This window comes from Lates calcarifer, linkage group LG5 (assembly GCF_001640805.2).
Source record: "Lates calcarifer isolate ASB-BC8 linkage group LG5, TLL_Latcal_v3, whole genome shotgun sequence".
Classification (NCBI taxonomy): domain Eukaryota; kingdom Metazoa; phylum Chordata; class Actinopteri; family Centropomidae; genus Lates; species Lates calcarifer.
Genome location: NC_066837.1, coordinates 8,856,328 through 8,882,063, shown reverse-complemented (window position 1 = coordinate 8,882,063; position 25,736 = coordinate 8,856,328). Strand labels below are relative to the sequence as shown.

The following is a 25,736-nucleotide window of genomic DNA, read 5'->3' as shown; positions in this document are numbered from 1 at the left end:
CTGTTCTTGGACAATTCTCACCCCCAAGAATGTTAGTTCACATAGAAACCCCTCCTATACAGGTCCTCCCGGCTCATGCCCCCTCCACCTCCCGCATTTAAAAGGACTTGTACTGTCAACATGACGAGACGAAATGGGATTCGTGGAGGCCCTGTGCGCAATGTGTTAAAATAAACAGTACTGATGTGCAGATTTGTGAATATGATTAGGGGTCAGATGACTGAGATTTGCTGTAGGATGTACAGTGAGAGTAGCTCATGAAAAAAAAAAAAACACAATTGGAGCGACATATGAAGAAAAGGGCACGGGTTGGTTTGAATTAAACTGCTAATGGAGTGAAACAAAACAGATGATAACCTTGAGTCACTGTGGCGCTGAAGTTTAACCAAAACATGGCAGGGTGCTCAACTCTGTTTTGTCATGTGGTACTGTGCTTTAGAAATAATAAAAGGGGACTGCTGCACTACTGCTCAGACTGAAAAATGTTGTAGGGGAATTTCCTCTTTTTTCATTTAATTTACCAAGTATTTTTAAAATCAGCTTTAAAAGGTTTAAGAGGAACAGAAAAGAAAAGAAAATCAGTTGTATTTATTTTTTGATTTTACGTGTAATGAGTCCATGGTTTAAGGTTGTTTGGCTCTACAGAGACATGCTAGTGCTGCCATCTAGGCACCTTGGAAGCACACTGCCATGTCCACCTTCACAGGATGATTATTTCAGGGTAAACACCACATGAGACCTGAAGCTCATCCAAATAATATCCAATTATAACAAATTTGTTACTTACAACTTAGTGATGAACAACAACTGCTCAAAACCAAACAATCCAGATAAGAAATAATAATTAGTGTTACCTGAGTCCCTGTCAGTGGCAGAGACCCTGACCACTGGTTCTCCGGGATCTCTGTTCTCGGCCACACTGGCGTTGTAGATGCTCTGACTGAAGACAGGCGGCTGGTCGTTCACATCGCCCACCTCCACTGTCAGAGTCTGGGTGGAGGAGAGCGAGGGCAGGCCGTGGTCCACTGCACGGACGGTCAGACGGTGGAAACGTTGTCTTTCATAGTCCAGAGGGGCAGAGAGAAACAAAAGCCCTGAAGGAGATGAGAGAGGATGGAACCTCAATTGTTCAATACTTAGTCACAACTAATAACTTCCTAATGATAATAGGAAAGAATGTAAGATTTAACATTTTTCTGGTAGAATTTTCAACTTTTATTTAACTAAAAATTAAAGCCTGACCAATATGAATCAATTTGAAAATCTGAGACTTTAAAAATTCAAATAAGAAAATATCAGATATTGTTTTTTGATAACTTCATTAAACAAACAAATCTTATTAATGATGTTTTAGTTTTTTTAAGAATTGCACCATATATACATATAACCTATATAATATAATTATGAGTTGAAAAATAAACTTCAATTTTTTCTTTCTTACCTTGTGACATACACACCAATGCAGACAGTAGTGAGCTAAACGTCAATTCTACAAATCCTACCTGTTTTCTCCTCTAGTGTGAAGAATCCCTTCTTATTTCCAGCTATGATGATGTAGGAGACAAGTCCATTTTCACCTTTATCTCCATCTATGGCCACAAAATGATGCAGTAGACTCCCCAGCTGTGCATCCTCCATCACCTGAACTGTATCCACTGACACGAACACTGGTCGGTTATCGTTCACATCCAGCAGAAAGACCTGAGCCGTCACTGACGCCTGTTTACGCTCGTCCTTCTTCTTTGCCTGGTCGGTGGCTGTTACGGTGAAGGCAAAGCTGGGGGTGGTCTCACGGTCTAAAGGTGCTGCCACTGTCAGGCTCCCTGTGTGAGGGTTGATCTGAAAGGGGAAGCGTGACGATGACTCACCAAGTTCAGGGTCAAAGGTCAGAGTGTAGCGGAGGGCGCTGTTGGAGAAGGTCCCATCTGCATCTCTGGCATGAAAAGCAAATGCCAGCGAGCCGACTGTAGCGTCTTCCCTCAGGCCGAACATCACCAGTTTATCAGGGAACCAGGGAGTATGGTCGTTTACGTCCTCCACTATCACACTGACCAGCACGGACACGTTCACTCCAGGAGCGAGTCCGACATCTTCAGCTCGAACCATGAGGAAGTACTGCATGGCGGACTCGTAGTCCAGCGGCTGGTTGATGTATATGTCACCAGAGGAGCCGTCGATGCCAAAGTGAACGCTCCCGTCCCCCTCAGAGATGGAGTAGTGGAATTTCCCTTTATCTGAAACACTGGCGGAACCGATCACAGTTGCCGGCTCTGTGTTCTCTCTCACTGTGAAGCGCCTCACAATCTGGTGATCAGCCATATGGCGGCCATACAGAGCCTCTAATCCATGAACCTGCAGATAAAACATACATTAAAATATTGTTTGTTTATCACAGAGAACAAAAAATCCTTAAAGTCCAAAGAGTGGGAAGACTTAAAATGTGACATGGTAGGAACAGAAAAATGCCATGAATGTGCATCATATGGCTCTCTTTGAAAGACAATGATTAAAAAAAATCTCTCTGCAACTTCAAATTCTTTGGACAGAGTGAACACTGTGTCAAATGAATGTTCATGAAAAAATGTCTCCCCCTAGTGCCAAATTTGTATAAAATAAATAAAATCACTTCTAAGCTAGAGCTCATTGGTATCCACACAGTGGATCATTAAGGAGATTATATGAGTTTTTGTTCATGTTATCTCCGAATTGTAGATATAGCTTCCACCATTTGTTTTTTCTTACAAACGTGTTTCTGACAAAGACCTTGACGATCAAACTTTAATGTCATTACATTTAGGAGATTGCAATATTGTTCATATGGACTACTTTTCCTCTTTCCCTTACACACTAAACTAAACAAAGCACCATCTGTTGATCTGGAAGACAATGAGAATATAGTACTTTGTAAAAATGAATCTGTGTGGTCCCTGTATCCTACACTAAACAAAATTCTGAAAACTGAGTTTGTATCAAATGCTGTGTTCATGTAGCAGTAGTTTCACTTTAATGAATACCATAAATCACAGTATGAGGGGGAGGAAAGACTGTACCTGAACATGAATGACTGCAGTGTCCTCCTGAGGTGTGGCTCCGCTGTCCTTGGCAGTTACTTTAAGAGTGTAGTACAGTTCAGTGTTCTGGGTGAAAAGCTCTGTTGTTCTGATGTCTCCACTTTTACTGTCAATCTCAAAGTGTCCAAGATCCTTATCGTCAAAATCAGCTGAAAAGAGAGGCATTCAAGGACTCAATGATAAATAGCACATGGCAGTAAATACGCATACAGTGCAGGTCTGAAACATTTATCTCTCACCTGTGACCAGTGAGAAGGTGACTGTTCCGTTTTCTCCTGCATCCAAATCTTTGGCAAACATGTTGGTCACCAAGGATCCTGTTGACAGACCAGCCCAAATCTGCAATGAAGAGAAGAATATGTAGAGTGCATAACATTTTGTCACAAAATCACAAAATATCAACCACAATTTAAAGACTTATATTCATATATATGGTTCTGTTAATTAAGTCTGTTGTCTTTTCTGCTTTTCTAAAATCAGTGCAGGTGTATTTTCTAGACGTTCCATGTCATATCATTATTGCCAGACCCACAGAAATCATCTCATCTAATGAAAATATTGATGAGTCAGTAAGTGCATACACATCCACAACATCCACTGTAACATAGCACTGAGTCATTTAAATGACGTTATGTGACAGAAGTAGTCGAGGTAAGGCAGCTGACATGTGTCATTCCAAGGACTGAATACAATAAAACTGCTGCTTTTCTGCCACACCACCAGACATCCCAAAAGGATTCAATCTTACCTGCACATTCAGCTCTTTGCTAGCAGGCAGGTGTGTAAACTGTGGAGCGTTGTCATTGACGTCAGTGACCAGGATGTGAACAGTGGCAGTGGCATTGAGACGAGGTTGACCCTGATCTGTAACCATCACCTTCAGACTGTGCTGGCTGTGCTGCTCCTGGTCCAGTGCCACCCAGTTGATAATTTCACCTGGAATGGGCGCAGAGGAGACAGGGTAAGGTGAGGATGCACGATGACGCAGTAAACCACAAGATGAACTCAAAGTGGTGAATGTTTTTACCTGTTTTAGCGTTGATACGGAAGAACTTCCCATCTGACAGCAGGAGGTATGACAGCTGGGCATTTTTCCCAGAGTCCTTATCCACAGCTCTGACTGTTCCCACCAGGCCTTGAGGTGCCGACCCCTCTGATACAGTGAAGTAGTAGACCTCGCTGCTGAACATCGGAGCGTTGTCGTTGATGTCCAACACCAGCACAACCACCGTGGCTGTAGCCGTGGTGTTTGCCAGTGAGGCCTCCCTGGCTGTGGCCAACACTCGAAAACGATACGTGGACTCAGTCTCGTAGTCCAGGTTGTGGGACAGATACAACCATCCCGTTGTTGGGTGAACCCGAAATGGAGCAGGAGGGAATCCAGCCTCTGCCTCCAAGGAGTAGGTGAGGCCAGAGTTTGACATGTGAGCTCCCCAGGTCCGGTGCGCCCTCACCTGGATGACTCTCGAATCTTTACGGTATCCCTCACCTATCTCCACCTGGTAGACTAAAGTCTCAAAGGCCAGGCTGTCCTCAGCAGCGGTGCGGTCCACGTTGACTGTGAGAGTGAGCATGGAGCTCAGAGAAAGTTCTCCTTCATCTTTAGCCACGATCTCCAGGCTATACCTTTGCTGATGATCCTTCTGCAAACTTTGATTTAATGTCACTGTGCCGAGGTCGGGGTCAACCACAAATGTACCATTCCTGCTAGTTTTAAGGTAATACTGCACCCTCCCATTGGCACCGCTGTCATAGTCGTGCGCATGAGCGATGAACAACACTGTTCCGGGAAGAGTGTTTTGGGACACCGTGAGGGTGTCGCTGAGTTTGGGGAAGACAGGTGCGTTGTCATTAACATCAGCGATAGTGATGTTGACTTGAGTGGTGCTGTAAACAGGAGACGTGTCGGTGTAGGACTGAAGAACCAGCAGAGCGTATGGCTGTGACTCGTGGTCCAGAGGTTTGACGTTGCTGATCAGGCCGGACTTCGGATGAACTGAGAACAAACCCTGAGGATCTCCAGAGGAGATTCGGTAGGATACGGATTCCTCAGAACCTGTGAAGGCAAAGAGATTTTTTTTTGATAAATGAATGACAAAACATGAAAGGGTTGGTTCACCGAAATTACAAGCTACATTTTAAATTTTCCTCACTTACCTTTAGCTGTGGTGCTCACAGCCAACATTATGACAAGGCAACATTAACATATAATTCCAGAAACAGTTGCTGTGTCAAATTTCACACAAAATACAGTGAACAGTGCTGCTTCGTTCAAGTCTCTGTAGTACACACTTGCACAAGAAATCACCTCACTCTCCCACTTAATGGTAACAGGAAAGTGTAAAATACACCCATCATTGGATGGTCAATTAAACTTCACAAAGAGAAAATGAACATTTTTCAAAATTGTTTACGTTTCTGAGATGCTCATTTTTTTTCCGATACAATTTAAAAAACTGTCACCACATGGCCCCATGTGGAGAAAATGAGGACGAGTGACAAGAATAAACATTTTGTCTAATGTCTTCCTCTGTAATTAGCATCATACTCACATATCTATTTTTTCTCTGTTTCTGGTTTTTGTTTTGGTATACATTCATGGTCATGTGGTGGAGAAACACACTATATTTAAACTAAACATACTTTTTTACCTACATGAGAATGTAAACATATATACACAGCACACGCACTCAGTAAGCAACATTAAGTAATTACAGTATAGGTCAGAAGATCCCATTAATCCCCTCCAAGTGTTTGTAAAAGTTCAACAGTAACTACAAACCACTGAAACAAGCAGAGAGCTTAACGGTGCCCCACCCCTGTCAAACAGGCCCAATTCTGTTGTTTCTGCTTTAAGTTGAAGTGTTAATCCGTTAATTGATTAGACAACCTTAAATGACTGTCTAGTGTAGTAGAGTGGTTTAGCTCCTGAAGGGGTTAGTGGCACATAACAAGTGGACTATGAAGGGATAATCCTGTAAAACTAGGGAACTTATGGAAAAGAGAGAGGAGACGGTATAGTTTGTTAGATCAGATATTAAACTGACAACAAGCTGCTGTATCTCCTGTTTTTCCTTTCAATATTTAAAATGTTGTACATCGAATAAACTCACACAAATTTAAATACTAATATAACGAGATATCTTTATAATAACAATGACAATACACCAGTCTTCATTTTATCTTTGACCTCTAAGAATAATGACACAATATATTATACAGCTGTCTCCAACCCTTTATCATCTGTCATCTGCTCATGCGACTAAGGAGGATTAAAGATTAAGCTGCAGCCTTCCTCTTTGCCTCTTCATGTCTGGAAGGAGATTTGAGCGATGACAATGATCGCTCAATTGTTTTTGTCACAATCATCTACCAGGACAAATCCTACTTTAAGGCATTTCATCAACGTCCAGTGTTGGAGAAAGTTGCTCTTTCAATCATTTTGTTAACTTAATTTCTTTATCTTTGTTTAAACTGAACTGGGTGCATGAGAAAGTTAGTGTTATTATAAGAAAATAATTACTGTACATTGGGTCAACCTCCTCATGTACAGTAAAAAAAAATCAGCTGACAGAGTGTAGATCTGATGCAAGTTCTCTTTTTTATCTTAAAATCTGAACTGACTATTCATACATCACTATTCTTTTCAGGACTATGCACAATGTTATTCTATTTTTCTATGTGATCCGTAAAATTATGTGTTTTATGATTACAGTTGTTGAGTCTGAAATCACTCCCTATTTACTGCATACTGCACTACATTTACCCTCTTCCATTTTTGGTGAATGTCCTAATTCTGAATGTGTAATTCCATTTATGCTCCATTTAGTACCCTAAAAATCTGCTTAGAAATAATAGAAAAAAAGATGCTTCTTATAACTCCATAAACTGCCAGAGAATCTTCACGTTTTTAAGTTTTCTTCAGTATCAAAATAATCATCTAATAGCTCATTTGGCATACTTTTAATGGTGATTTGCCAAAATGTGAACAACAAATATGAACTGCGCAATAATGTAAATATCACTGCAAATATAATAGAATTCAGTAATCATCACTACCTGCAGAAGATGCAGAGATATTCACTCACCTGCTGGGTTTATGGCCTCCACTGTCCCCACAGAAGTCCCTGTCGGTGCATCCTCAGGCACAGTAAAGGTGTAGCGTGACCTCTGGAACACAGCTGGAGCCTGAGCACTGCGTAAGACATTGATGGTGACCTCTGCAGGTCTGACCGAGGCCAGGCCCTCCCCATCCTGTGCTGTTATTGAGAGCTTCATGCTGGCTGCACCCAGGTGTGTCAGAGTGGAGGTCAGGAAGAGCATTCCTACAGTGACAAAAATAAGTTTGGAGTTTTTGTGGTTTTATTCATTAAGCTTTAACAGCACATTTTAGTAACACTTGGAGGACTGTCATCTTTCCTTTAGTTATTATTTAGATTAGAGGAAGACTAGTTGATTGCTGCTTTTTGACTGTTGGTTGAACAAATCATTTCAATAAGTCACCCTGGGCTGGAAAATTTGCCAGATTCATTTATAATGAGAATAGCTGCAGCTGTAATTGAGAGTTAAAACTTCCTTTTAAAGAGATGGCTGACCATGAAGGCGACGAATCATCACAAAAATAAAATACACACAACAACAGGCAGCAAGAAGAAGTGTCACACTGCAGAAAAAGGAGAAAAATCTAATATTTCATTCGCTGCATTAGTAGACATAACTGTGAGATGACAAAGCTCCAGAATGTTAAATCTTGTCACCTGAATTGACTTTGCAATCTCACAGCAAAACAATATTGTTGAAGCCCTTGCTTAGCGCTCGGAGAATCAAAAACCACTGCTTATAATGCATTTCGTCATGTGGAGGCAGAGCAACTTCAAACACACTAGCAGCTTAAAATTGTTGCCTTATTTAAATTTTATTTGACATTGTGGCTGAGTTAAAATCTTATCTTACACTCTACCACATGGGGATATAAAGCTTTGGGGCTTTCTGCACAACCCCTGCTGAGCAGTGACACTGCCAATCATTTCACAGGGACTTACACAAAGTAAGCAGTTGTTTATCCCTGAGTCCAGAGAATGCCAGTCACACAAGTTACTTAAAGACTAGAGAGTGGATCCATGAGATGTCACTGAGGCTTGAGATGTCCTCCAAATACAGTTTTAAAATTTGATTGCGATTGGCTTGGATATGTTGGCCCTGAGAATCTATCACAGCAACATTTATTTCACAAAACATATTAACAAATTAAAAAAATGATAACACAAAGACTGGCCCAGGCTGTGCCAGTTAACACATTCATGGGTGTTTACCTCTGTAGAGTAATGCTGACTAAAGCTTGATTTTCTATTAACTCCATCTGTTCATTTTTGTGTTTTCAGTTTTATTAATAGATTCTGAAATGTTGTTTGTTGCAGATGTTCTTGTTTTTTCAGTTTTGCTGTGTTTTTGTTAAACGTTGATTTTGTTTTTATATATATATTAACATACATTATATATGTTGTTTTGCTTTTGCCTCTCAGGGCCACCATACTTACGCACACAAATTAAGGACAGACAGATACATCAAGCTTAGGAAAAACAAAACAGTAAAGACACTAATGATTCTGTGACATAATCTTGTGTCTGTACCTGAATTTCGTATGGCTCCCTACCTGTTTGTTTGTCCAGTGCAAACAAACTGGACATGTCACCAGGGAGAATGTCGTAGGTGACCTGTCCAAACCTGCCAGAATCTCTGTCGGTCGCGATAACATTGAGGATTTCTGTGCCGGGTTGTGCGTGGCTGCTGATGCTCATGGTGTACTCGTCAGGGTTAAACACTGGAGCGTTATCATTCAAGTCTTCTATCTCAATATGCACGTAGGTTTGTGCACTCAGGCCTCCCTGAGGATGGAAAAGTGAGAAAAGATTTGTTAGGAACTTGGAGGAAGCTGTACTTTGTGAGTCAAAAACACACTGATACTCTTAAGATCACTGTGCAGGGAGTCAGTCAGTCATATTAAATGAAAGACCCTGTCTATAGTATGTCAAAACAAATTATTACTAAATGAAGCCACTCACTGGATCTTCAGCTTTGATCAGAATGTCGTGGACTGTCTGTCCCGTATCTCGATCGATATCCTGGGAGACACACAGCTCTCCAGTCTGTGGGTGGATTTGGAAGAGGGGGTGTTTGTCTTGCTTGTCAAAGCCATCAGACAGAGAGTAAAGCACTGTGCCAAAGTCAGGGCTGTCTGCATCTGTGGCAACAACCTGAAAATAAGAGAAAGAAAGAAAAAACAGTTAAAGATCCTGAGCAACTTAAACATTCATGATCATCTGAGAGACTGCTATGAAAAACTACAGGTGGTCTGCTCAGTGTACATCAAGAAGGCTGTATCTGGAATCTGGTACTAGATTTCATAGATTAGAGATACTCCAACATCCTTTTGTTGCTGACATTATCAAGGAGCAATGGAAAAATCCAGCAGCTTTCAGACTGTCCACTGATGCCCAGAAAATAAAAGAATAAACCCTTCAATATAAAAATAAAAGCTGCAGGGAATTACTGTTGCAGATTTTAAAACTGAGTTCCAGTTACATGAAATTTACATTTAAAACTTACAATTTTTCCATAAATATGAAAATGTGTGTGCAGCAATATGCTCTTGTTAGAGGTGGTTTTTACTTGTCTTTAGAAAACTTAAAAATGATGCAGATACCTTGTCAGTTGGGTGATATTTCATGTAGAGTATCTAACAATTACTTTCTTCATCCACTGATTATTTTTTAGTCAATAAAATGTCAGGAGTGTGAGAAAAGCCCATCACAATTTCCCAGAGACCAAGGTGACATCTTTGTTTTGTCTGATTCAACAAAACAATGCAAAGATTTTCAGTCTATCACAAGAAATTTGGAAAAGAAGAAAATATTCACATTTGAGAAGCTGGATCAAGTGAATTCTGGTCATTGTTTGCTTCAATGATGGTAAGTCAGTCCTCAGAGTAGCTGCCAAGTAATTTTCTGACTAAAAGTCAGTTGTATCTATACATAAGTATCTATACATACTATATCTGAAAATACCACTACTACTATAGTAATACTTTTGACATCAAATTATTCATTGATTATCTAAATATTAATCGTTTAGTTTTGGCATTTCTGGTACCATGTTAAAAATGAAATTGTTGTTGTTCATCCATTGTAACTCTCTATCATTCATTAACAGCAGTGAAGAGACAGTCTCATCGGTCAATGTTTAGATTTAACCTCTGCAGTAAGTGAATCATAATACTTGTCATGTTCTGCCAGAGAAGGTCAACGCAGTAAAAAATCCCCATAATCAAAGGGTGAATGAACATCAGTGCAGTGGAAAACATATGACAACCACATTGTGCGAGTGAAGACACGCCTCAGATCCGACAGAGCTCCTTTCATGTCTCAGTGTTTCCGTGACAAAAGACACATTTTACAGATAGAGCACTCACTTTCCTGTCATAAAGATGATATCACCTCAGACTTTATGAACTCTGATCAGAGGCAGTTGTAGATACATGGGTCAAGGTCTGTATTAAACACACAACACACCCACAAACATGCTTTCAGCCCACATTTTATAAAAGAGGATCCAGTGTGTTCTTGTGTATGGTTACTTGATTTATACATATCAAACACATATTTGTGAATGTCCATGCATTGTTAACATCTGGAGTTGTGTTAACAGAGCACTAGCAGAGTTTATGTAAACTGATTGTAATTCTACTCATTGTCTTTGTCTTATGAATAATGGTTTTCATATTAATCTGAAGGCAATGACTTTTCATGGAGTAGGAACTGTTAAATACAATTGCAACTGAACCACAAAGATGTATACTGTTACTGAATACTGATACTGAATAAAAAGTCATACAAGTACAGTTGTAATGGCTAGATTTCTTAAATTGCTTTTACAGTTTGATTCAATTATTTCATTTTCTTCTCAAATATAGCAATTTGCTGCTTTTCTTTTTTTATTTATTTGTTCATTGAACAGGTTTTGGTTTTGGACTGTTGAGGGATAACACAAGCAACATAGGGCTCAAAGAAATTGTGATGGTCATTTTTCCACTGGTTTTTGATATTTCATAGACTAAACTATTAATCTGAATAATAAACACATCAACAAATAATGAAATCAATCCTAGTATCTGTCACTTTTCAGCTCTCGCTTTTAGCAGACTTCTTTACCATGCTGTTTCTGAGAAATCCTCACTATTATAGACTCTTGAGGATCCAACATAACCAGATGTGTATTTTCTCCTGTATACACCAGGCTATAATGAAACTACTCTCAATTAATTCTTTTGACTCATATTGGTATTTTTCTGGTGGTATTTTGTTTTGACATTGACTTAAAACTACAGTGCTTATGCAAAATAGCTCACTTCAAGTTCAGCCTATCGCAAATAGACCTCACTGAAAAACTAATTTTATAATAACTTCTTATTTAAATCTCAACTATCACTCATGTTTACACACAACACTTTGGTAAATAAAGCTGCTTTTGTAATGGACTTCAGCTTGTGCCAGGCAGCAGGAGTGCGGTACCAGGCATCACATCTGTCATATCAAAGCCACAGCGCTGAACTGGAAAGGGTGTGTGTCGTTGTGTGTGTTTAGGAGGAACACTGATGGCTTTGTGCATACAGACTGAAGGCTACTTTTGTCTTATGAGACGGTAAGAAAAGAGATAGCAAGACAGAGGGCACAAGATGTCAGACGTCCACAAGGCAGACTTGTTCGACTGCTCTTATTTGAAATTTGCAGTTTCTTTTTGTAAAATCAAGCCAGTTGTACTGTATAAGTCAGGGGAGTATCAAGTGGAAAGTACAACTATCCACTGGACAGGAGCAATGGTTCTCAATCTTTCTGACACATGAACAACTGTACTGAAGCTGTGTCTACATGGGGTCCTGGTTGTGTTGTTATAGAGGATACTTTAATTATGACCTAACATTACAAAGCCTGAATGAATGAGATGAGTCTATCCATAAAAACTAAACAGTAAGTTAGCAACCGGTGATTATTTTTAAATATATATTATTCTGCTACTTATACTCTGAGATAATCCATTTGTGTACAAAAAGTCCGAAACATTTGAAAAAAGGCCTATTGTAACATCTCAGAGCCCAAGACAGCATCTTCAAATTGCTTGTGTAGTCTGACCAACAGTCCAAAACAAAAAAATTATTCAATTTATATTTACGTAAAACAGAGTCCAGCAACAAACAATCACTATGGAAGAGTGGAAACTGGTGAATAACTGGCTAAATTAATTTTCTGTCAAACAACTAACTATTAATTATTTCAGCTGCAGTGTCAGTTGTGCAGGTTTTACCTGCATCTGTTTCACCATTACAACAGATGGATGAATTTTGTTGTTAGTGCTCAGGACACATTGTGATGGAACTTTCAAACATTGATTGAGAGACCTGTTTGAAGTCAAGCTAAAGACTTTGTGCATGCCATTCCTTACTCTCTCCACATTCAGCTCTCTACTGCATATCATCTATTATAAGAAGGCATGAAAATGCCCCTTAAGTACTTTAAATATGTATTGGGGTGGAAGCAGAAATCTCCAAAACCTGGGCAAATAAACCAAAACTATATATCTGACTTGATACCTTTAAGGGTATGTGAGAAAACATGTTTTTGTTTGTGTGCACTGATCCCCTAAATGAAATACTCTTCAACATACTTGTAAAAAGCAGCTTCCGATGTCACTGTGCTCTGGTATGGACACGTTGTACAGCTGCTGCTGGAACACCGGCTCATTGTCATTGACATCTTCCACCAGCACAGTGACTGTAGCCGTGGACGACAGAGCGGGTTCCCCTCCGTCTGCTGCCACCACCAGAAACCACACCTCCTCCTGCATCTCTCTGTCCAGAGAAGCGGCTGTGGTAACCAGGCCCAACTCTGGGTCGATGCTGATCAGACTGTCTTGGTTGGACTTGAGGATGGAGTATCTGATGTCTGAGTTGACGCCTTCATCTACTATCTCGGGCCTGCATCCGGATTAAGGAACTCCCGAGAGGAGCATCCTCTGAGATACTGACAATGTACACGTCTTTCTCAAACTGTGGGTGACAGTCGTTGGTGTCAGCCACCTTCAGGAGGAAGACCATCTCGCTGCTGAGAGGTGGGCTCCCAGAATCTGACGCTTGCACCCTCAACTCATACAGATCCTTTTCTTCCCTGTCCAGTTCTGCATTGACACACAAAGCATACAGAAAATCATCTGTCTGCTTCAGATTGAACTTCCCATCACCTCCCTCGAGCGTGACAGTGACCCTCTCCTCCTCAACGTCGGGGTCCGACACTGAAATCCTGGCAACGTAGTCCCCAACGGCTGCTGCTTCTGACACCACCGCATCTCCTGTCTCGCTGAGAAACAAGATGCTGATGCTGGGACTGTTATCGTTGATGTTAAGCACTTTAACACCCACAAAAGTGCTGCTGAACTCAGGCTGAGCCCCATTGTCTCTTGCGCTGATGATCAACTCGTGAAATGCCTGAGCCTCGAAATCGAGTGGCTTGCTGAGGTAAACCACCCCCTGTGGTGTCGTTGATGGAGAAAACCTCATTCGGGTCACTCTGACGCCTGTTGATCTCATAAGTGATCCTGCCATTGTTGCCCAGGTCGAGGTCGGTTGCGTGCACCTGACAAACAGAGGATGTGACCTGAGCATCCTCAGGCACCAAGGCGTGATATTCAGTCTGGTTGAACACAGGTGGGTTGTCGTTCTCATCCAGGACGTGGATGTTCACCTGAAGGGTCCCCGTCTTGGCTGGGATGCCACCATCGAAGGCCTCAATGGTCAGGGAGTAGAAGTCCTGTGTTTCTCTGTCTAGTTTGCTGTTAAGGATTAGATCCAGGTTCATGTGGTTCTCAGATCCGCTGCGGTAATCCAGGTGGAATAACTCCCCCATATCATGCTCTGTGATCCTGTATCCCTGCGTACCAAACTCACCCTCATCCTGGTCTTTAGCACCTTCAAGTTGAAACCGACTCCCTGGGGGGCTCAACTCTGATATCTCCAGGTCAAACTCCTCTGATGGAAACACAGGTGAATGATCATTCACGTCTTTCACCTCTATCCTCACTTTTATCATCTCACCCGTCAGAGTGGCTGCGACAAATTCATACTTATCCCTGCTCTCTCTGTCCAGGATCACAGCTGTGGAGATGATCCCCGTGTCTGCGTCTATCTCCAAGTCTCTGAACACGTACGAGTCTCTGCTCTCTGAGATGAAGAACCCGGTGCTTGGCCTGCTTAACCCCGCTCCCAGATCTCCAACGATGGTTTTAGCGGGCAAACCCTCTTTAACGGAGAGCGTCAGGTTGAACACCTGTCCGAGTGACCGCGCGCAAAAAAGCAGCGACAGGACAAGGGTCCAGGGGAACCAGGTTGTGGCATTTTTGCGACCCATTCCTCCTTCCCACGTGACTTAAACCTCTTCGTTTTCGACTCAAAATCAGGCTACATATTTTCCGTGTCAAACTCACACCGATCGCTCACGTTTTAGAGAACTTTTCCAAACAGAAACAGGTAAACGCACCGTGCATGTTTGCGCGCAGGAAAGCGACCAACAGTCATTCTCCATCACGGTTTTTCAGCAACTCGTTGCGTGATTTTAAAGACTAGAAATCCGCACATCCAGGAGCGAGCAAATCCTACCCCCCCCTCGCTTGGCTTCTTCACACATCGCGGCACCGAGTGTGGCCACAGAGTCTCAACTGTGCGCACTGAACACACCTCCTGGCAGGCGGCACGTCCCACGCTGATCAGCTCCATCTGTGGCCCTGATTGCTTAAGATTTAATTAGGCCGAGAGATTACCCTGAGTGCCGCGTGCTGACAGGTGGCAGAGTAAGTTCGACCTGTGGAAGATCATAAAGCGAGCCTCGAGGTGGAGGAAATAAAGATATAAAATCATATAGAATCAGTTGTGGTCCGAAAGTTGAGCTTATTCACTGTAGTCTATGATTTGATCCTCCCGATTCTGATGAAGTTGTTAGAATAAATCAGAAGACTAAAGCGGTTTAACGAGGTCGGTTATGGCAAAAGGCCCATGTAGTGTTAGAGTGGCTCCCTCTACTGGTAAAAAAGAGAACTGTAGTCCCCGCACAGAGGAATAATCAAAACGAACAAACAAAAAAATTAACTTCAGGTCAAGTTTATCTGGCCAGTTATGGGCAGAAAGATTTTGAGCTTGTGTAAGTGCAGTTACACAAACAGTGAGGTTCTGCTGTACACAATGCGTGTTACACTGAACTTATACATGCACACCTACAATTAAATCATGATCTTTTGGCTCTGCTTAATTTTCGTTTTCTTTTTCAATTTAAAATACCAAAACAGATTCTGTTTTTATTCTCCCATTATAACTTCGCGTGTTTTTATGTCACTTTTTATGTGTTTTTATGGATGAGAACCACTTAATCGACTTGTAATTTCACTGTAAAGTGACAATGAAACTTTTAATCTGAGTTAGTTTACTCTAAACTGGTTTTATATAATCCACATAAAAAATGCAGTAATGTAAACATTTAATTTAATTTTAATTTTAAATTCTCTCTGTCAAGAATCTGTTGTAGACTCATCTTTTCCGAGAGCACCTCCTCTCCTCTAACACCCTGGCATTACTCACACCTACTATAGACTTTTGCTGCACTTCTTTAATTGATCTGCTTGCACTTTGCCTTATTTAACAGATTTAGTACTTACCTCAAAGCCTCCTCCTGCACTGAAGCTTTAGTGTTGTCTCTCACTTTGCAAGTCACTTCAGATAAAAGGATCTGCCATATGAGTAAATGTAATGTAAATGTATTTCTCAAGAAAAATGACCATCTGAATTACAAATAATCTTTTATCTATTACACTGAGCCCAGAATAGCATCAAAAATGGACAGTGTTAATGTCTATATCAGTGTACCAGAACATTTCTCATATTTCTGAGAATATGCGTTTCAGACATTGCCTTTCATTGGTCACAGCTCCATAAACGACATGATTATTATTGTGAACCCCATAGTAGCCATCATGTGTCCTCCCACCGGTGCAATCAGGCACTGTAACCGAGCAACAGATGTAACCTGAGCAGCATACCTGAGTAAACAAGCAGCGTAACTACTGACTCTCCTTTTGTCTGGGTTGCTCTGTTCAGCAAACTGAAAACTTTGCCTCAGCGGCTGCATACAGGATTGTTTTCAGATAAATTTGAGTTGAAAAGAGATAAAATGCCATCTCATATTATGCTCTCTTACCAGTGGGATGACCAGGCTCTTGTGAAAAAGATCTACAACCGCCTCAAAGATGATGGGCTGCCAGTGTGGATGGACATCGAAGGAGGGGTGACAGGGAACATCAACGACGCGTAAGTTCACAAAAGGATGTGGTTACATCTGATTGTACTTACTGGAAAGAAGAATAACTGTTCACTGACGTGTTTTTCCATCATATAAAACATATATTTAGCCTCTTAAAGCAAAATCTATATGTGCTTTTGTTTTCAGGATGGCTGCAGGTGTGGAGGAGGCTGTAGTGATTTGTCCGTTCATGACCATGGCTTACCAGGCGTCCCGCAGTTGTAAGAAGGAGCTCAACTACGCGGACAGCAGGGAAGTTATCATCGTGCCTGTCATGGTGGAGAAGAACTGGGATGCCAGTGAGTGGCTGGGACTGATCACTGCAGGTCTGCTGTGGGTGGACTTCAGGTGAGGAGCAATCTGAAAAGGGACAGGTGAAACATTTTACACCAGTTCAAAGGTTTGGTATTAAAAGCATACTCCAAAAGTATATACTGTCATGTATAACTTTAGAATTTTGTTTACATATCATGTAGCTAAGCCTGCTTTGGACAAATAAAGAATTTATTTTCTTCTTTCACAAAAAAATGAAGATTAAACATTTGACATAAACATCTTCTGTTATCCGTCTAGAAATGCAGAAAATGATGAGGAGCACTTTGAGATGTGTCTCAGATCTCTGGAGGAGGAGATCATGTTTAACGCTGGTCACCTCCTGGCAGTGGAGGAACCTCCCAGAGAGGAGGTGGACGAGCCAGAACCATCAAAACGCTGCCCAAAGAGGAAACCGGGCCGAGGCTTTCGCCACGCCTTCTCAGACCTATACATTCATGACTCAGGTACACAAGGATACTAAACACTAAAACAATGCAATTTACAAATCCACTTAAAGGGGTGGGTCACTCAAATTACAGGAAAACAAAACTTCTCACTTACCCAGAGCCGTAAAATAGATTTAAGAAACACTGAGTATCCCTGAAGAGGAAAACATTGCTACTAACAGACTGTTAGTAGCACCAAAATTTGGTTTGATATGATGAAAGTGTTCAGGATAAAAACTTCCTTCCAGAAAATTAGCAACTCCTCAATAAATTCAACTAACTAAATGGTGCCAGAACATCTACATATTTCACCTTACTAGGAGGTAGATAACATTTTTCTTATCAGGAAACATCTTTAGGAAATCATTAGGGAATTACAGGCCTGTAAAATTAAATAAATTAAAAAGTGTTACCATTTTAATTCCCAATATAAAGGTTTAAATGCAGTTTCAGAGCCCTCTCCATCATACCAGGAATAAAATTCTGGTGGAAAACACTTCCTTTGTTTATTCTGTAAAGTGGAAGAAAAATACAAAACCGTGGACCTATCCACAATTTGAGCCCAAGACCAGGAGCAGGATGTCTGAGATTTTAAAAAATATATACTGTATATACAGGAAAATGTCTTCCATATACAGACCCAAACCAACAGTCTTCAAAGGGACATTTTGTTTGGTAGAAACTAGCTCCCGTGAAAACTGCTAACAGTGATTTTTCAGATTAATTGGGACAGTAACTGGCTCTTTGAAGGAAGACGTGTTACTGTTGAAGCTTGCTTTACAATAAAGGAAGTTGAGAAATTATTTTTGTAGTGGAGGCGAAATGACACTTGAACCTCTATGGCACTCCTGAGATTTGCACATTGACAATTGACTGTGTTAAACAATGCATACTTTGTTGTTGATTTTGTGCATTCTCTTGTGCTGTGACTTGTGTTTACAGGTGAGCAGATAATCCATGCAGCTAGTGACAGCAGAAACACAGTGGAGCTCAGCGAGACACCTGGAGATCACTGCTACTGGGAGGAGATTAAGGGTAACGGCTGTAAATACTACAGGAACGTTGTCACCAACAGATACCTCGGTAAGCACAGAGACTCATGTTCACTGAACAAGGGCAACATGTATGTGAAAAATGTGGTCTTTATTATTAAATGGAGCAAAATAAATCTCACATTGCAAGCCAGAAAAAAGGGCAATGTTTGTTTCCAAGTCTATACAACTTTCAAATTTCTTTTGACTCGATACAAAACAACATTTTTAACGTACTCGTCTTTCCCTCTGCAGGGTTTGACCAAAGCAGTAACCAGGTCCACACTGAGGCCAGTCCCTCTGTGTCTGAAGAGTGGCTGCTTTTGGTGGACCAGACAGACCAGAGTCATCAGAGAGCTGTCATCATCAAGAACAAACACTCAGGGAGGTTCCTGGCTGTCGAAAATGGCCACCTCGTTGGACTAACAGCATATAATGAAGGCTGCAAGTGGTTTTTAGTGTAAAGCAGACAAATTGAAATTTTGTTGTGTTTTTTTTTTTTTTTTTTTAAATGTGGTCACCTCAAAGACACATTCGTTATAAAGAAATCTGCCTAATGAAAAAGCACTAACGAGCAAAACTTGATGGGTGTATCTACAACAGGTGGTTTGGTAGAAATAAAATTCTTGTTGCTGTGACAAGAAGAGCAAATAAAAAAAATCATTAGTATCTTTTTCTCTTGAGGATTTCTGGTTTCCAGTTGATCGGATGGCTTTCTTCCGTCTGCAAGAAAAGAAAACAGATTTGTCAAATTATCTGGGAATGGGCACAGAAATAAAGACTTTAACAACTTTAGACTTTAGATTTGATTGTAAAACTTACAGCGGTGTCGTCCTCTTTGTATACTTTGATGGTCTTGTCAGCCTCAGCGGTGATCAACCTGCTTTCTGAGTGGTCGAACAGGCAGGCAAAGATGCCAGACTCACTGTCCAGAGATCCAGGCTGGACAGCTGCATGAATCCTCTGGAAGTTGTAGCCTGTCCTCCAATCCCACATGTGGATGGTTCCATTGTCGGCTACAGAGAAAACGCAATGTGTGTGATGAATCACAAGTCTTGATGTGTTTCTAATGCAATACTGAAATCACCTGTATATTCAAGTCAAAACTGAATGAAGAACGGGAAAAAGCAACAGCGTAGGCAGATCTTAATACCTCCTGACACCAACACGCCGTCAGAGTTAACAGCCAGAGTGTTGATGATAGCATTGTGGCCTGAAAGGTTCTGGATGAAGTTGCCATCTGGGAACATCCACTGCTTGATGTTGTCAGCAGAACCAGAAGCAAATGTGTATCTGTAAAAAAGAGGAAATAAGCAAACTCTTTCATTTCCTCCTGTAATGGTATTACTGAGGTATTTTGTCAAATCTAGACTAATTATGAATCTTGTAGACTATAAAATGTCAAAACAGAAATATTTTGTAGATTAATTTGACAATTTTTTTTACAACAATTAATCAAATGTCATTGAATTAATTTTGCTGTTGAGTGCCTTTCAACTAACTACTATACTCAACACCACACTTACTGCACAATAAGGTATGTGCTAACTTACTGTCTGGGGTGCAGAACCAGAGTTCGGACAGACTTCTTGTGATTGGTCAGCGTGGCTCTGGTTTTCCCGGCAATCAAATCCCACAGTCTGATTGTTGAATCGTGGCTTCCTGCAAGAGGTGTATCGGTCGTCAGACTGGGATTAACAGCAGGAATAAAGGATTAAACTGAATGATAGGGTTGATATTCTCCAGATTGGGGTTGTAAAATGTATTTACCGGTAATGACTTGTGGCTCTGCAGATTGGCATCTCACTGTGGCCACAGTGTTGGTGTGGCCGGTCAGTGTGTGCACGTTAGCTTTTGTCCTGATGTCCCACACCTGTGTGGTTAGAAAGGAAACCAAATTAATCCAACTAACTCATCCTGCAGAGGCCTAATTACTTAAACATCATATCTGAAATGTACTCAACCGCAATATTCTGGTGGGAGGATGAACTCTGTAAATTTTAAATGATGTCATTTTGCCATTTAAGATACTATCACGCAAATGGACTGAACAGAAAATTACACCAGCTACATGATTCAGCTGAATACTACATTTCCTCTCTCTTGAAACAGGAGCAATTAATGCTGTTTGAACTTGAGTGCACAACATATACAACTACACAGGATCTCTGTTCAGTTCAGGGCAGTATGAGTGTGTCATTATTTAACTATTGATCTATTGTTCTATAACAGGTGTATGGGATGTAATCTGGCAGATGCAGATGTCTGATGGTCAGATGTTATTAATGCCTAACATAAGACAAAGAACTGAAGACAAACCACAGTCTGGAAATCACAGAGGTCCAAAAGCAGACCAAACACAATACTTAAAACTTCAACAACTAGAATCTTACTGGTTCAGCATTCCCAAAATTCTGTCTGACAATTACAAAACTCACAAACTTTTATTTACATGGTTTGACTTATTTATGATACATTCAATCTAAATGTGACTTTAAAATAAACTTCCCTCCTTGTTATGACCAAAGAATACAAACTGTTGTCTTTTTAAATACACACTGAATCTGACCTAAGTTCAGCTTCCTCATTTCAATACTGTATCCATACTTTCAGCACAGAACACGCAGAGTTAAGTTTACCCTTGCTGTGGCATCCCTGCTGCATGTCACCAACACATCAATGGTTGGATGAAGATCCAAGTCATACACAGCACTCAGGTGTCCGTGGTAGTGCCTGATGACCTAAAACACACATTTATTTTGTCAAGGGACTTCGGAAAAAACACAAATGCAAATGTCTCATTTTATGGCCTTTTTGAAGTTTTAAAGTGAATTCCCCCGAATAACCTCACGCTCGGCCACAAGCTCATCGAAATGGTTCATACCTTGTTGTACTCCAGGTCCCAACATTTGACCTGCTTATCCTCACCGCAGGAGAACAGGTAGGGGCTTCGGCTACTGACTGCCACACCACGCACTGTACTGATGTGTCCGGTCAGAGAAAGTTTTAGCTTCCCGCTGGCCAGGTCCCAGATCTGTCACGACAAAGAACATTCCAGTTGTACTTGGATCATTATAGGAAATTGACTGTTAACTTGGGGTGACAGGAGGGACATTATCATGAAAGCCAAAGACCATAAGATGCACCTGAAAGCATTGAACGATAGAAAGGAGCTTTCATACTCAGAATTTATTGTATTGTATAATGTAATGTAATGTAATTTACCTCACAAATATCAAACATGTTAGTTACAGAATCAAAAATGATTAATTAGATTATTTTTCTTTTTTACTTATACATCCAGATAACCAAAGGATAACCTTTCTGCAAAAATATTGATCATTATTTTTCAAATTCTATACACAAAATAATTAATCAAAGAAATAAGTGACAGAGGGAGTTATTGTTATTTTCCACTTCACTCACCTTTATGGTTCTATCAGCAGACCCTGTGACAAACCACTGATTCCCCGGCTCCACAGCAATGGACCTCACCCAGCCAAGGTGACCACTGATGACCTATCAGACAAAACATACTGCTGTTAAAAACAACACATTCCAGGTGCAGACCTCACTTTAGCAGGAGTGTGCCATGTGTATCTACACATGAAGGAAAACACAGCATGTACTGAAAAGAGTTAAAATGATCTGTAGTTACCCGAAACAGTTTCCATGGTGGATGCCACTGAGGTTTGGGCATGGTTGATGCTTTCCTCATGAGCGCAGAATTTCTGGTGCCACCCCCTTCCATGAGTGACTAAAATAAAACACATTCACTATCACCTCTGCACTTCTTTAAGGGATTTTACAGCAGGAATAAGAAAGGATATCACATCAAGTGAATGTGGGAATGCACTGCGACCTACCACGGCAGTTGAGTGAGGGTGAGATCTCTCTGCTCCTCCTGCGTGTCGATGGATGTCACTGACACTGGCTGCGGTCCGGCTCACGTCCTGCCTGAAATTCAACAACAACAAAGAATTGAAAACTGTTTACATATGACAACTTGTGCCGAATCCTGAAAAACGTCTGAAGGTGTACTTCATCTTAAGTGTTTCTGACAAATGATTACCAATAACTGATTCAATTTAAACACTGTGGTGGGGGAAAAAAAGGTTTACCTGGCTTGTGAGGGAGGCAAAGCCAACGCCATGGAATGAACTCCTCCCTCACTGGGATTCCTGTGCATCTTTGTGTCAGCAGTCAAAGCCACTCCTGTTGAATGAAATACAGGTGTGAAACTGGCAACAATGGTGCAGTTAGTGGGTCTAGAAAAATTAGAAAGATTCAGCTTGGTTAAAATAATAGCGCTGTTCTTACCAGGGCCAGAGGGGTAAGCATGTGTCCCGGTGATCAGATATTCTGGGTCATCTTCCAAAACACACACAAAAAACATTTTCTTTCAAGCAAGAAATTTTTAAAAGTAGTCCAAATAATCTACATCTGGCAAAAGAGGCAACTAGAGGGATCAACTCCTTTTGTTTTACTTTGAGGGAATATTACCAATTAATTTTCACAGTAGATTCACATTACACTTGATATGAAACTGTTACTCTCAATAGTTTTTTAATCAATCTGATGTGATTATACTGAAGGTAGGGTGCAGTTTTCATTTGTTCCTCACCTGGTTGTGTGTAGCTCTGGTGGCCTTGCATGCTGCCTGGAAGATGTGAGACTCTGTCTTTCCCTTCCTTTAGGACAGGCATGTGTAACACTGCACCATACTCTGCTTTCAGTTTCACATCCATCTTCACCTTGTGGCTGCAAATACAGGAGATGATAATTGATAATGATAATTTCTCTCACCTTCAAAATCACCTATATGATGAATGAGCATCTTATAGAGATGATATGATCTTGTCATGTTATTTTACAGGCCAAAAATTAAGTTTCAGCTGACTTGGTGCCAATACTGATCTTTTTGTTTTATTTCTAAATTTCTAATATAAAAAGTAACAGTGCATTGACATTTGAAGAGCTGCTCATGTTTTAATGACTGTTTGCAAGGACTGTACTTACAACATGATATGTCATTTTCCAGTTGTGCACATTTCCAGTTGTGCACAATCGTATTTCATTAAACCAACCCCCCTATATATATATATATATATATATTATTTTTTTTTATATATACATATATATATATATATACATATATTGGTCTAAGCTGGACTGGATCAGTAGTGGAAGAAGTAATCAGATCTTTGACTGACTTAAGTAGCAAAACCACGGTGTAGAAATACTCATTTACAAAGAAATCTGCATCAATGAACTTGTTATTATTACTATTATTATGAGCATTATTATTATTTTACTAGCACAAAAGTATTAGCAGCAATATACTTCAATACTCATTAGATCATTGAATTATTGACACATTAATGCGTACATCACTTTAATGTTGTAGCTGGTCCTGCTTGTATCATTAATCTATTACTATCTAAAGTTAACAAATTAATGTCATGGAGTACAAAGTACAGTATTTGCCTCTGAATTGTACTAGGATAGATTTATAGAGTAAAAAGATGGAATAAGTAATAGTACTAGAGACCAAGGGGAGTTTTAAAAGCAGTTTAAATTTTGTGAATCATTTAACGCACATGTAAAAACAATAACGTTAAACTGCAACAAGTTTTAATGTAAGTGTGCCAGATTTACCTTTCATCGTCCAGTGCAATGGATTTCGCATGGTCGGACACAAACATATCATGGGTCCTTTTGAGGGATCTGAAGACCAGAGTGTGGACTGAGTGCTTCTGGACATCCTGTGGAAGAACATAGGTGGTTTTTAAAAAAAGATATTATACTGTATATTATACTGTACTTAGGAAAAACAAAGATGGCAACGTTCCCGGCAAAGTCAATCCTCCACACGTTAATATATGTTATCCAGACAAGGGACGGTAACGTTAACGCAACGCATTCCAGTAAATAGTCGGGCCCAACCCCGTGCCTTTACGTGTGGCAGCGTCTGAGCGGGAGCGAATAAAAAGCCACGAAAGTACTTCAACCGTTGTCCTACCTCAGTCATTGTGGTGATAAATATCCTGATATGACACCGCAGCTGAAGAAACGATCAATACCCGTGAATGTCGCTTGGTCGCACTCAAAAATATATCACAAACGTAAAAACATGACCCACCACCACCACAAACCGACGACCGAATGATCCGGAAGTAAACAACATCAAAAGTAGCTGGTAATTTGTCAGCGCCACCTACTGGCCAGGCAGGCAAGTCAGGTCAATGCTGCTTAAGAAAATAAATAAATAAATATATGTATTTATAGATACAATGAATGTAACTTGCAGTGAGCACAGGCCAAAGTTTCTCCTGCCTTGTCATTTCTTAGGCAATGTTTACCTGACAAACACAGGTCAGTGGTTTGGCCAAAAAAATGTACCTGGCTAGTGAAAAGTGTGTGGGCTGCCGTGTTGTGACATGATAGGACAAAAACCAAACAATCCTTTTGGGAGCAAAATTGTCCTTGCTTTCTTTTTAAATTAATAAATAATAAATAGCATGCTAGGGATCTGACCAGATCTGACCAACATTATTATATATATAACAGGATCCAGAAGAGGTAAATTAAGTTCAGATACAACTTTCAAGTTTCCAAGGGTTATGACACCAAAAGGGAATGGAACAAAAACTAAAAAATATATTCTCTTGGTGGTATAGGACTACCGTATTTGAGCTGCTGCACATGGGCATATGCCATTTTGACACAACCATCTACAATGAGTTAGATGGAGTTTGGACTCCACAAGTAGTTACTGAGGTGTGTGTGATTCTGCATGGGGACAAGTACCACCAGTACACAATGAAAAGTAAATAAACTGTGTGGATCAAAATACACATGGCAACTGTGATGTCCCGATAAGAACTCTGCCAATATAACTTGGTCACAGAGTGGTTTTAGTGTTCTGCTTAATACTGAAAATTTAACTCTAATTCCTGCAACTAGTCTTAGGACATACTATTCCAGTTGAAGTTGTTATTCTGGGCTCATCCACAGAAAAGTAAGTGGGGCAGATTTATTTATTATAAATAACTTGTCTTGCCTGAGCAATGAAATGCAACCATGAGCTTTTAGTGAAGAAAATAAATTCCAATCCACTCAATGAAACTTTCTTTTCAAACCAGCTCCATGTTATGAAGACACTCTATGAGCAGCCCTTAAGTTTAAATAATTCAATTACACACATCTTAAATTTATATTGGAATGTTTTCAAGTGCCCTTTAGAAGTGCTTTGAGGATCATTGCCCTGGTCAGTATTTTTTAATTATTCATTTCATGGAGACAAGAGGCTGTCGATGGATTGCGTTCTTTTGCTTCTAAAGCAAACTGGTTATAGCCGGACTCCTTTTAAACCTGGCATTTAATTTGTTTAAACTGTTCTCTGTAGAGCCAATATGCTGCTCGGGTTTTTGTGTGTCCATGTGTGGGTGTGTGTTATCCACACACCCACACATGGACCT

General features: G+C 40.5%; 3 protein-coding genes across 3 annotated transcripts in view; 1 reads left to right on the top strand and 2 right to left on the bottom strand.

Annotated features, from left to right (window-relative positions):
- The window catches only part of dchs2 (dachsous cadherin-related 2), a 29,651-nt gene extending 14,399 nt beyond the window's left edge, over positions 1-15,252 (bottom strand). The window contains 12 exon segments of the mRNA XM_018703219.2: positions 855-1,094; positions 1,503-2,352; positions 3,051-3,220; positions 3,311-3,410; positions 3,820-4,007; positions 4,099-5,127; positions 7,160-7,396; positions 8,726-8,957; positions 9,135-9,326; positions 12,790-13,086; positions 13,088-13,648; positions 13,650-15,252. Coding sequence (XP_018558735.1) covers positions 855-1,094; positions 1,503-2,352; positions 3,051-3,220; positions 3,311-3,410; positions 3,820-4,007; positions 4,099-5,127; positions 7,160-7,396; positions 8,726-8,957; positions 9,135-9,326; positions 12,790-13,086; positions 13,088-13,648; positions 13,650-14,525 — 4,972 coding nt within the window. The 5' untranslated portion in view covers positions 14,526-15,252.
- Positions 15,253-16,319: 1,067 nt separating this feature from the next.
- LOC108901666 (uncharacterized) lies at positions 16,320-18,782 on the top strand. Its single transcript, XM_018703221.2, has 4 exons — positions 16,320-16,471; positions 16,611-16,811; positions 17,037-17,242; positions 18,167-18,782. Exons 1-4 carry the CDS (start codon positions 16,335-16,337, stop codon positions 18,679-18,681), a joined length of 1,059 nt encoding a protein of 352 aa, XP_018558737.1. The 5' UTR covers positions 16,320-16,334; the 3' UTR covers positions 18,682-18,782.
- Positions 18,662-24,444, bottom strand: plrg1 (pleiotropic regulator 1). Its single transcript, XM_018703220.2, has 15 exons — positions 24,278-24,444; positions 23,914-24,020; positions 22,880-23,016; positions 22,576-22,626; positions 22,377-22,470; positions 22,122-22,212; positions 21,914-22,012; positions 21,682-21,774; positions 21,140-21,289; positions 20,895-20,996; positions 20,026-20,128; positions 19,809-19,917; positions 19,409-19,548; positions 19,078-19,271; positions 18,662-18,978 (listed from the first exon to the last, which is right to left on the bottom strand). Exons 1-15 carry the CDS (start codon positions 24,284-24,286, stop codon positions 18,919-18,921), a joined length of 1,539 nt encoding a protein of 512 aa, XP_018558736.1. The 5' UTR covers positions 24,287-24,444; the 3' UTR covers positions 18,662-18,918.
- Between the last annotated feature and the right edge of the window lie 1,292 nt (positions 24,445-25,736).

Excerpts from the sequence above, each read along its gene's own strand:
- LOC108901666 (XM_018703221.2), top strand. The coding sequence starts at position 16,335 with ATGCCATCTCATATTATGCTCTCTTACCAGTGGGATGACCAGGCTCTT. Across the intron at positions 16,812-17,036 it reads CTGCTGTGGGTGGACTTCAG|AAATGCAGAAAATGATGAGG; the intron begins GTGAGGAGCAAT and ends TTATCCGTCTAG. Across the intron at positions 17,243-18,166 it reads CCTATACATTCATGACTCAG|GTGAGCAGATAATCCATGCA; the intron begins GTACACAAGGAT and ends TTGTGTTTACAG.
- plrg1 (XM_018703220.2), bottom strand. Across the intron at positions 19,272-19,408 it reads CGGCGTGTTGGTGTCAGGAG|CCGACAATGGAACCATCCAC; the intron begins GTATTAAGATCT and ends TTTTCTCTGTAG. Across the intron at positions 18,979-19,077 it reads ACAAAGAGGACGACACCGCT|ACGGAAGAAAGCCATCCGAT; the intron begins GTAAGTTTTACA and ends CTTTTCTTGCAG.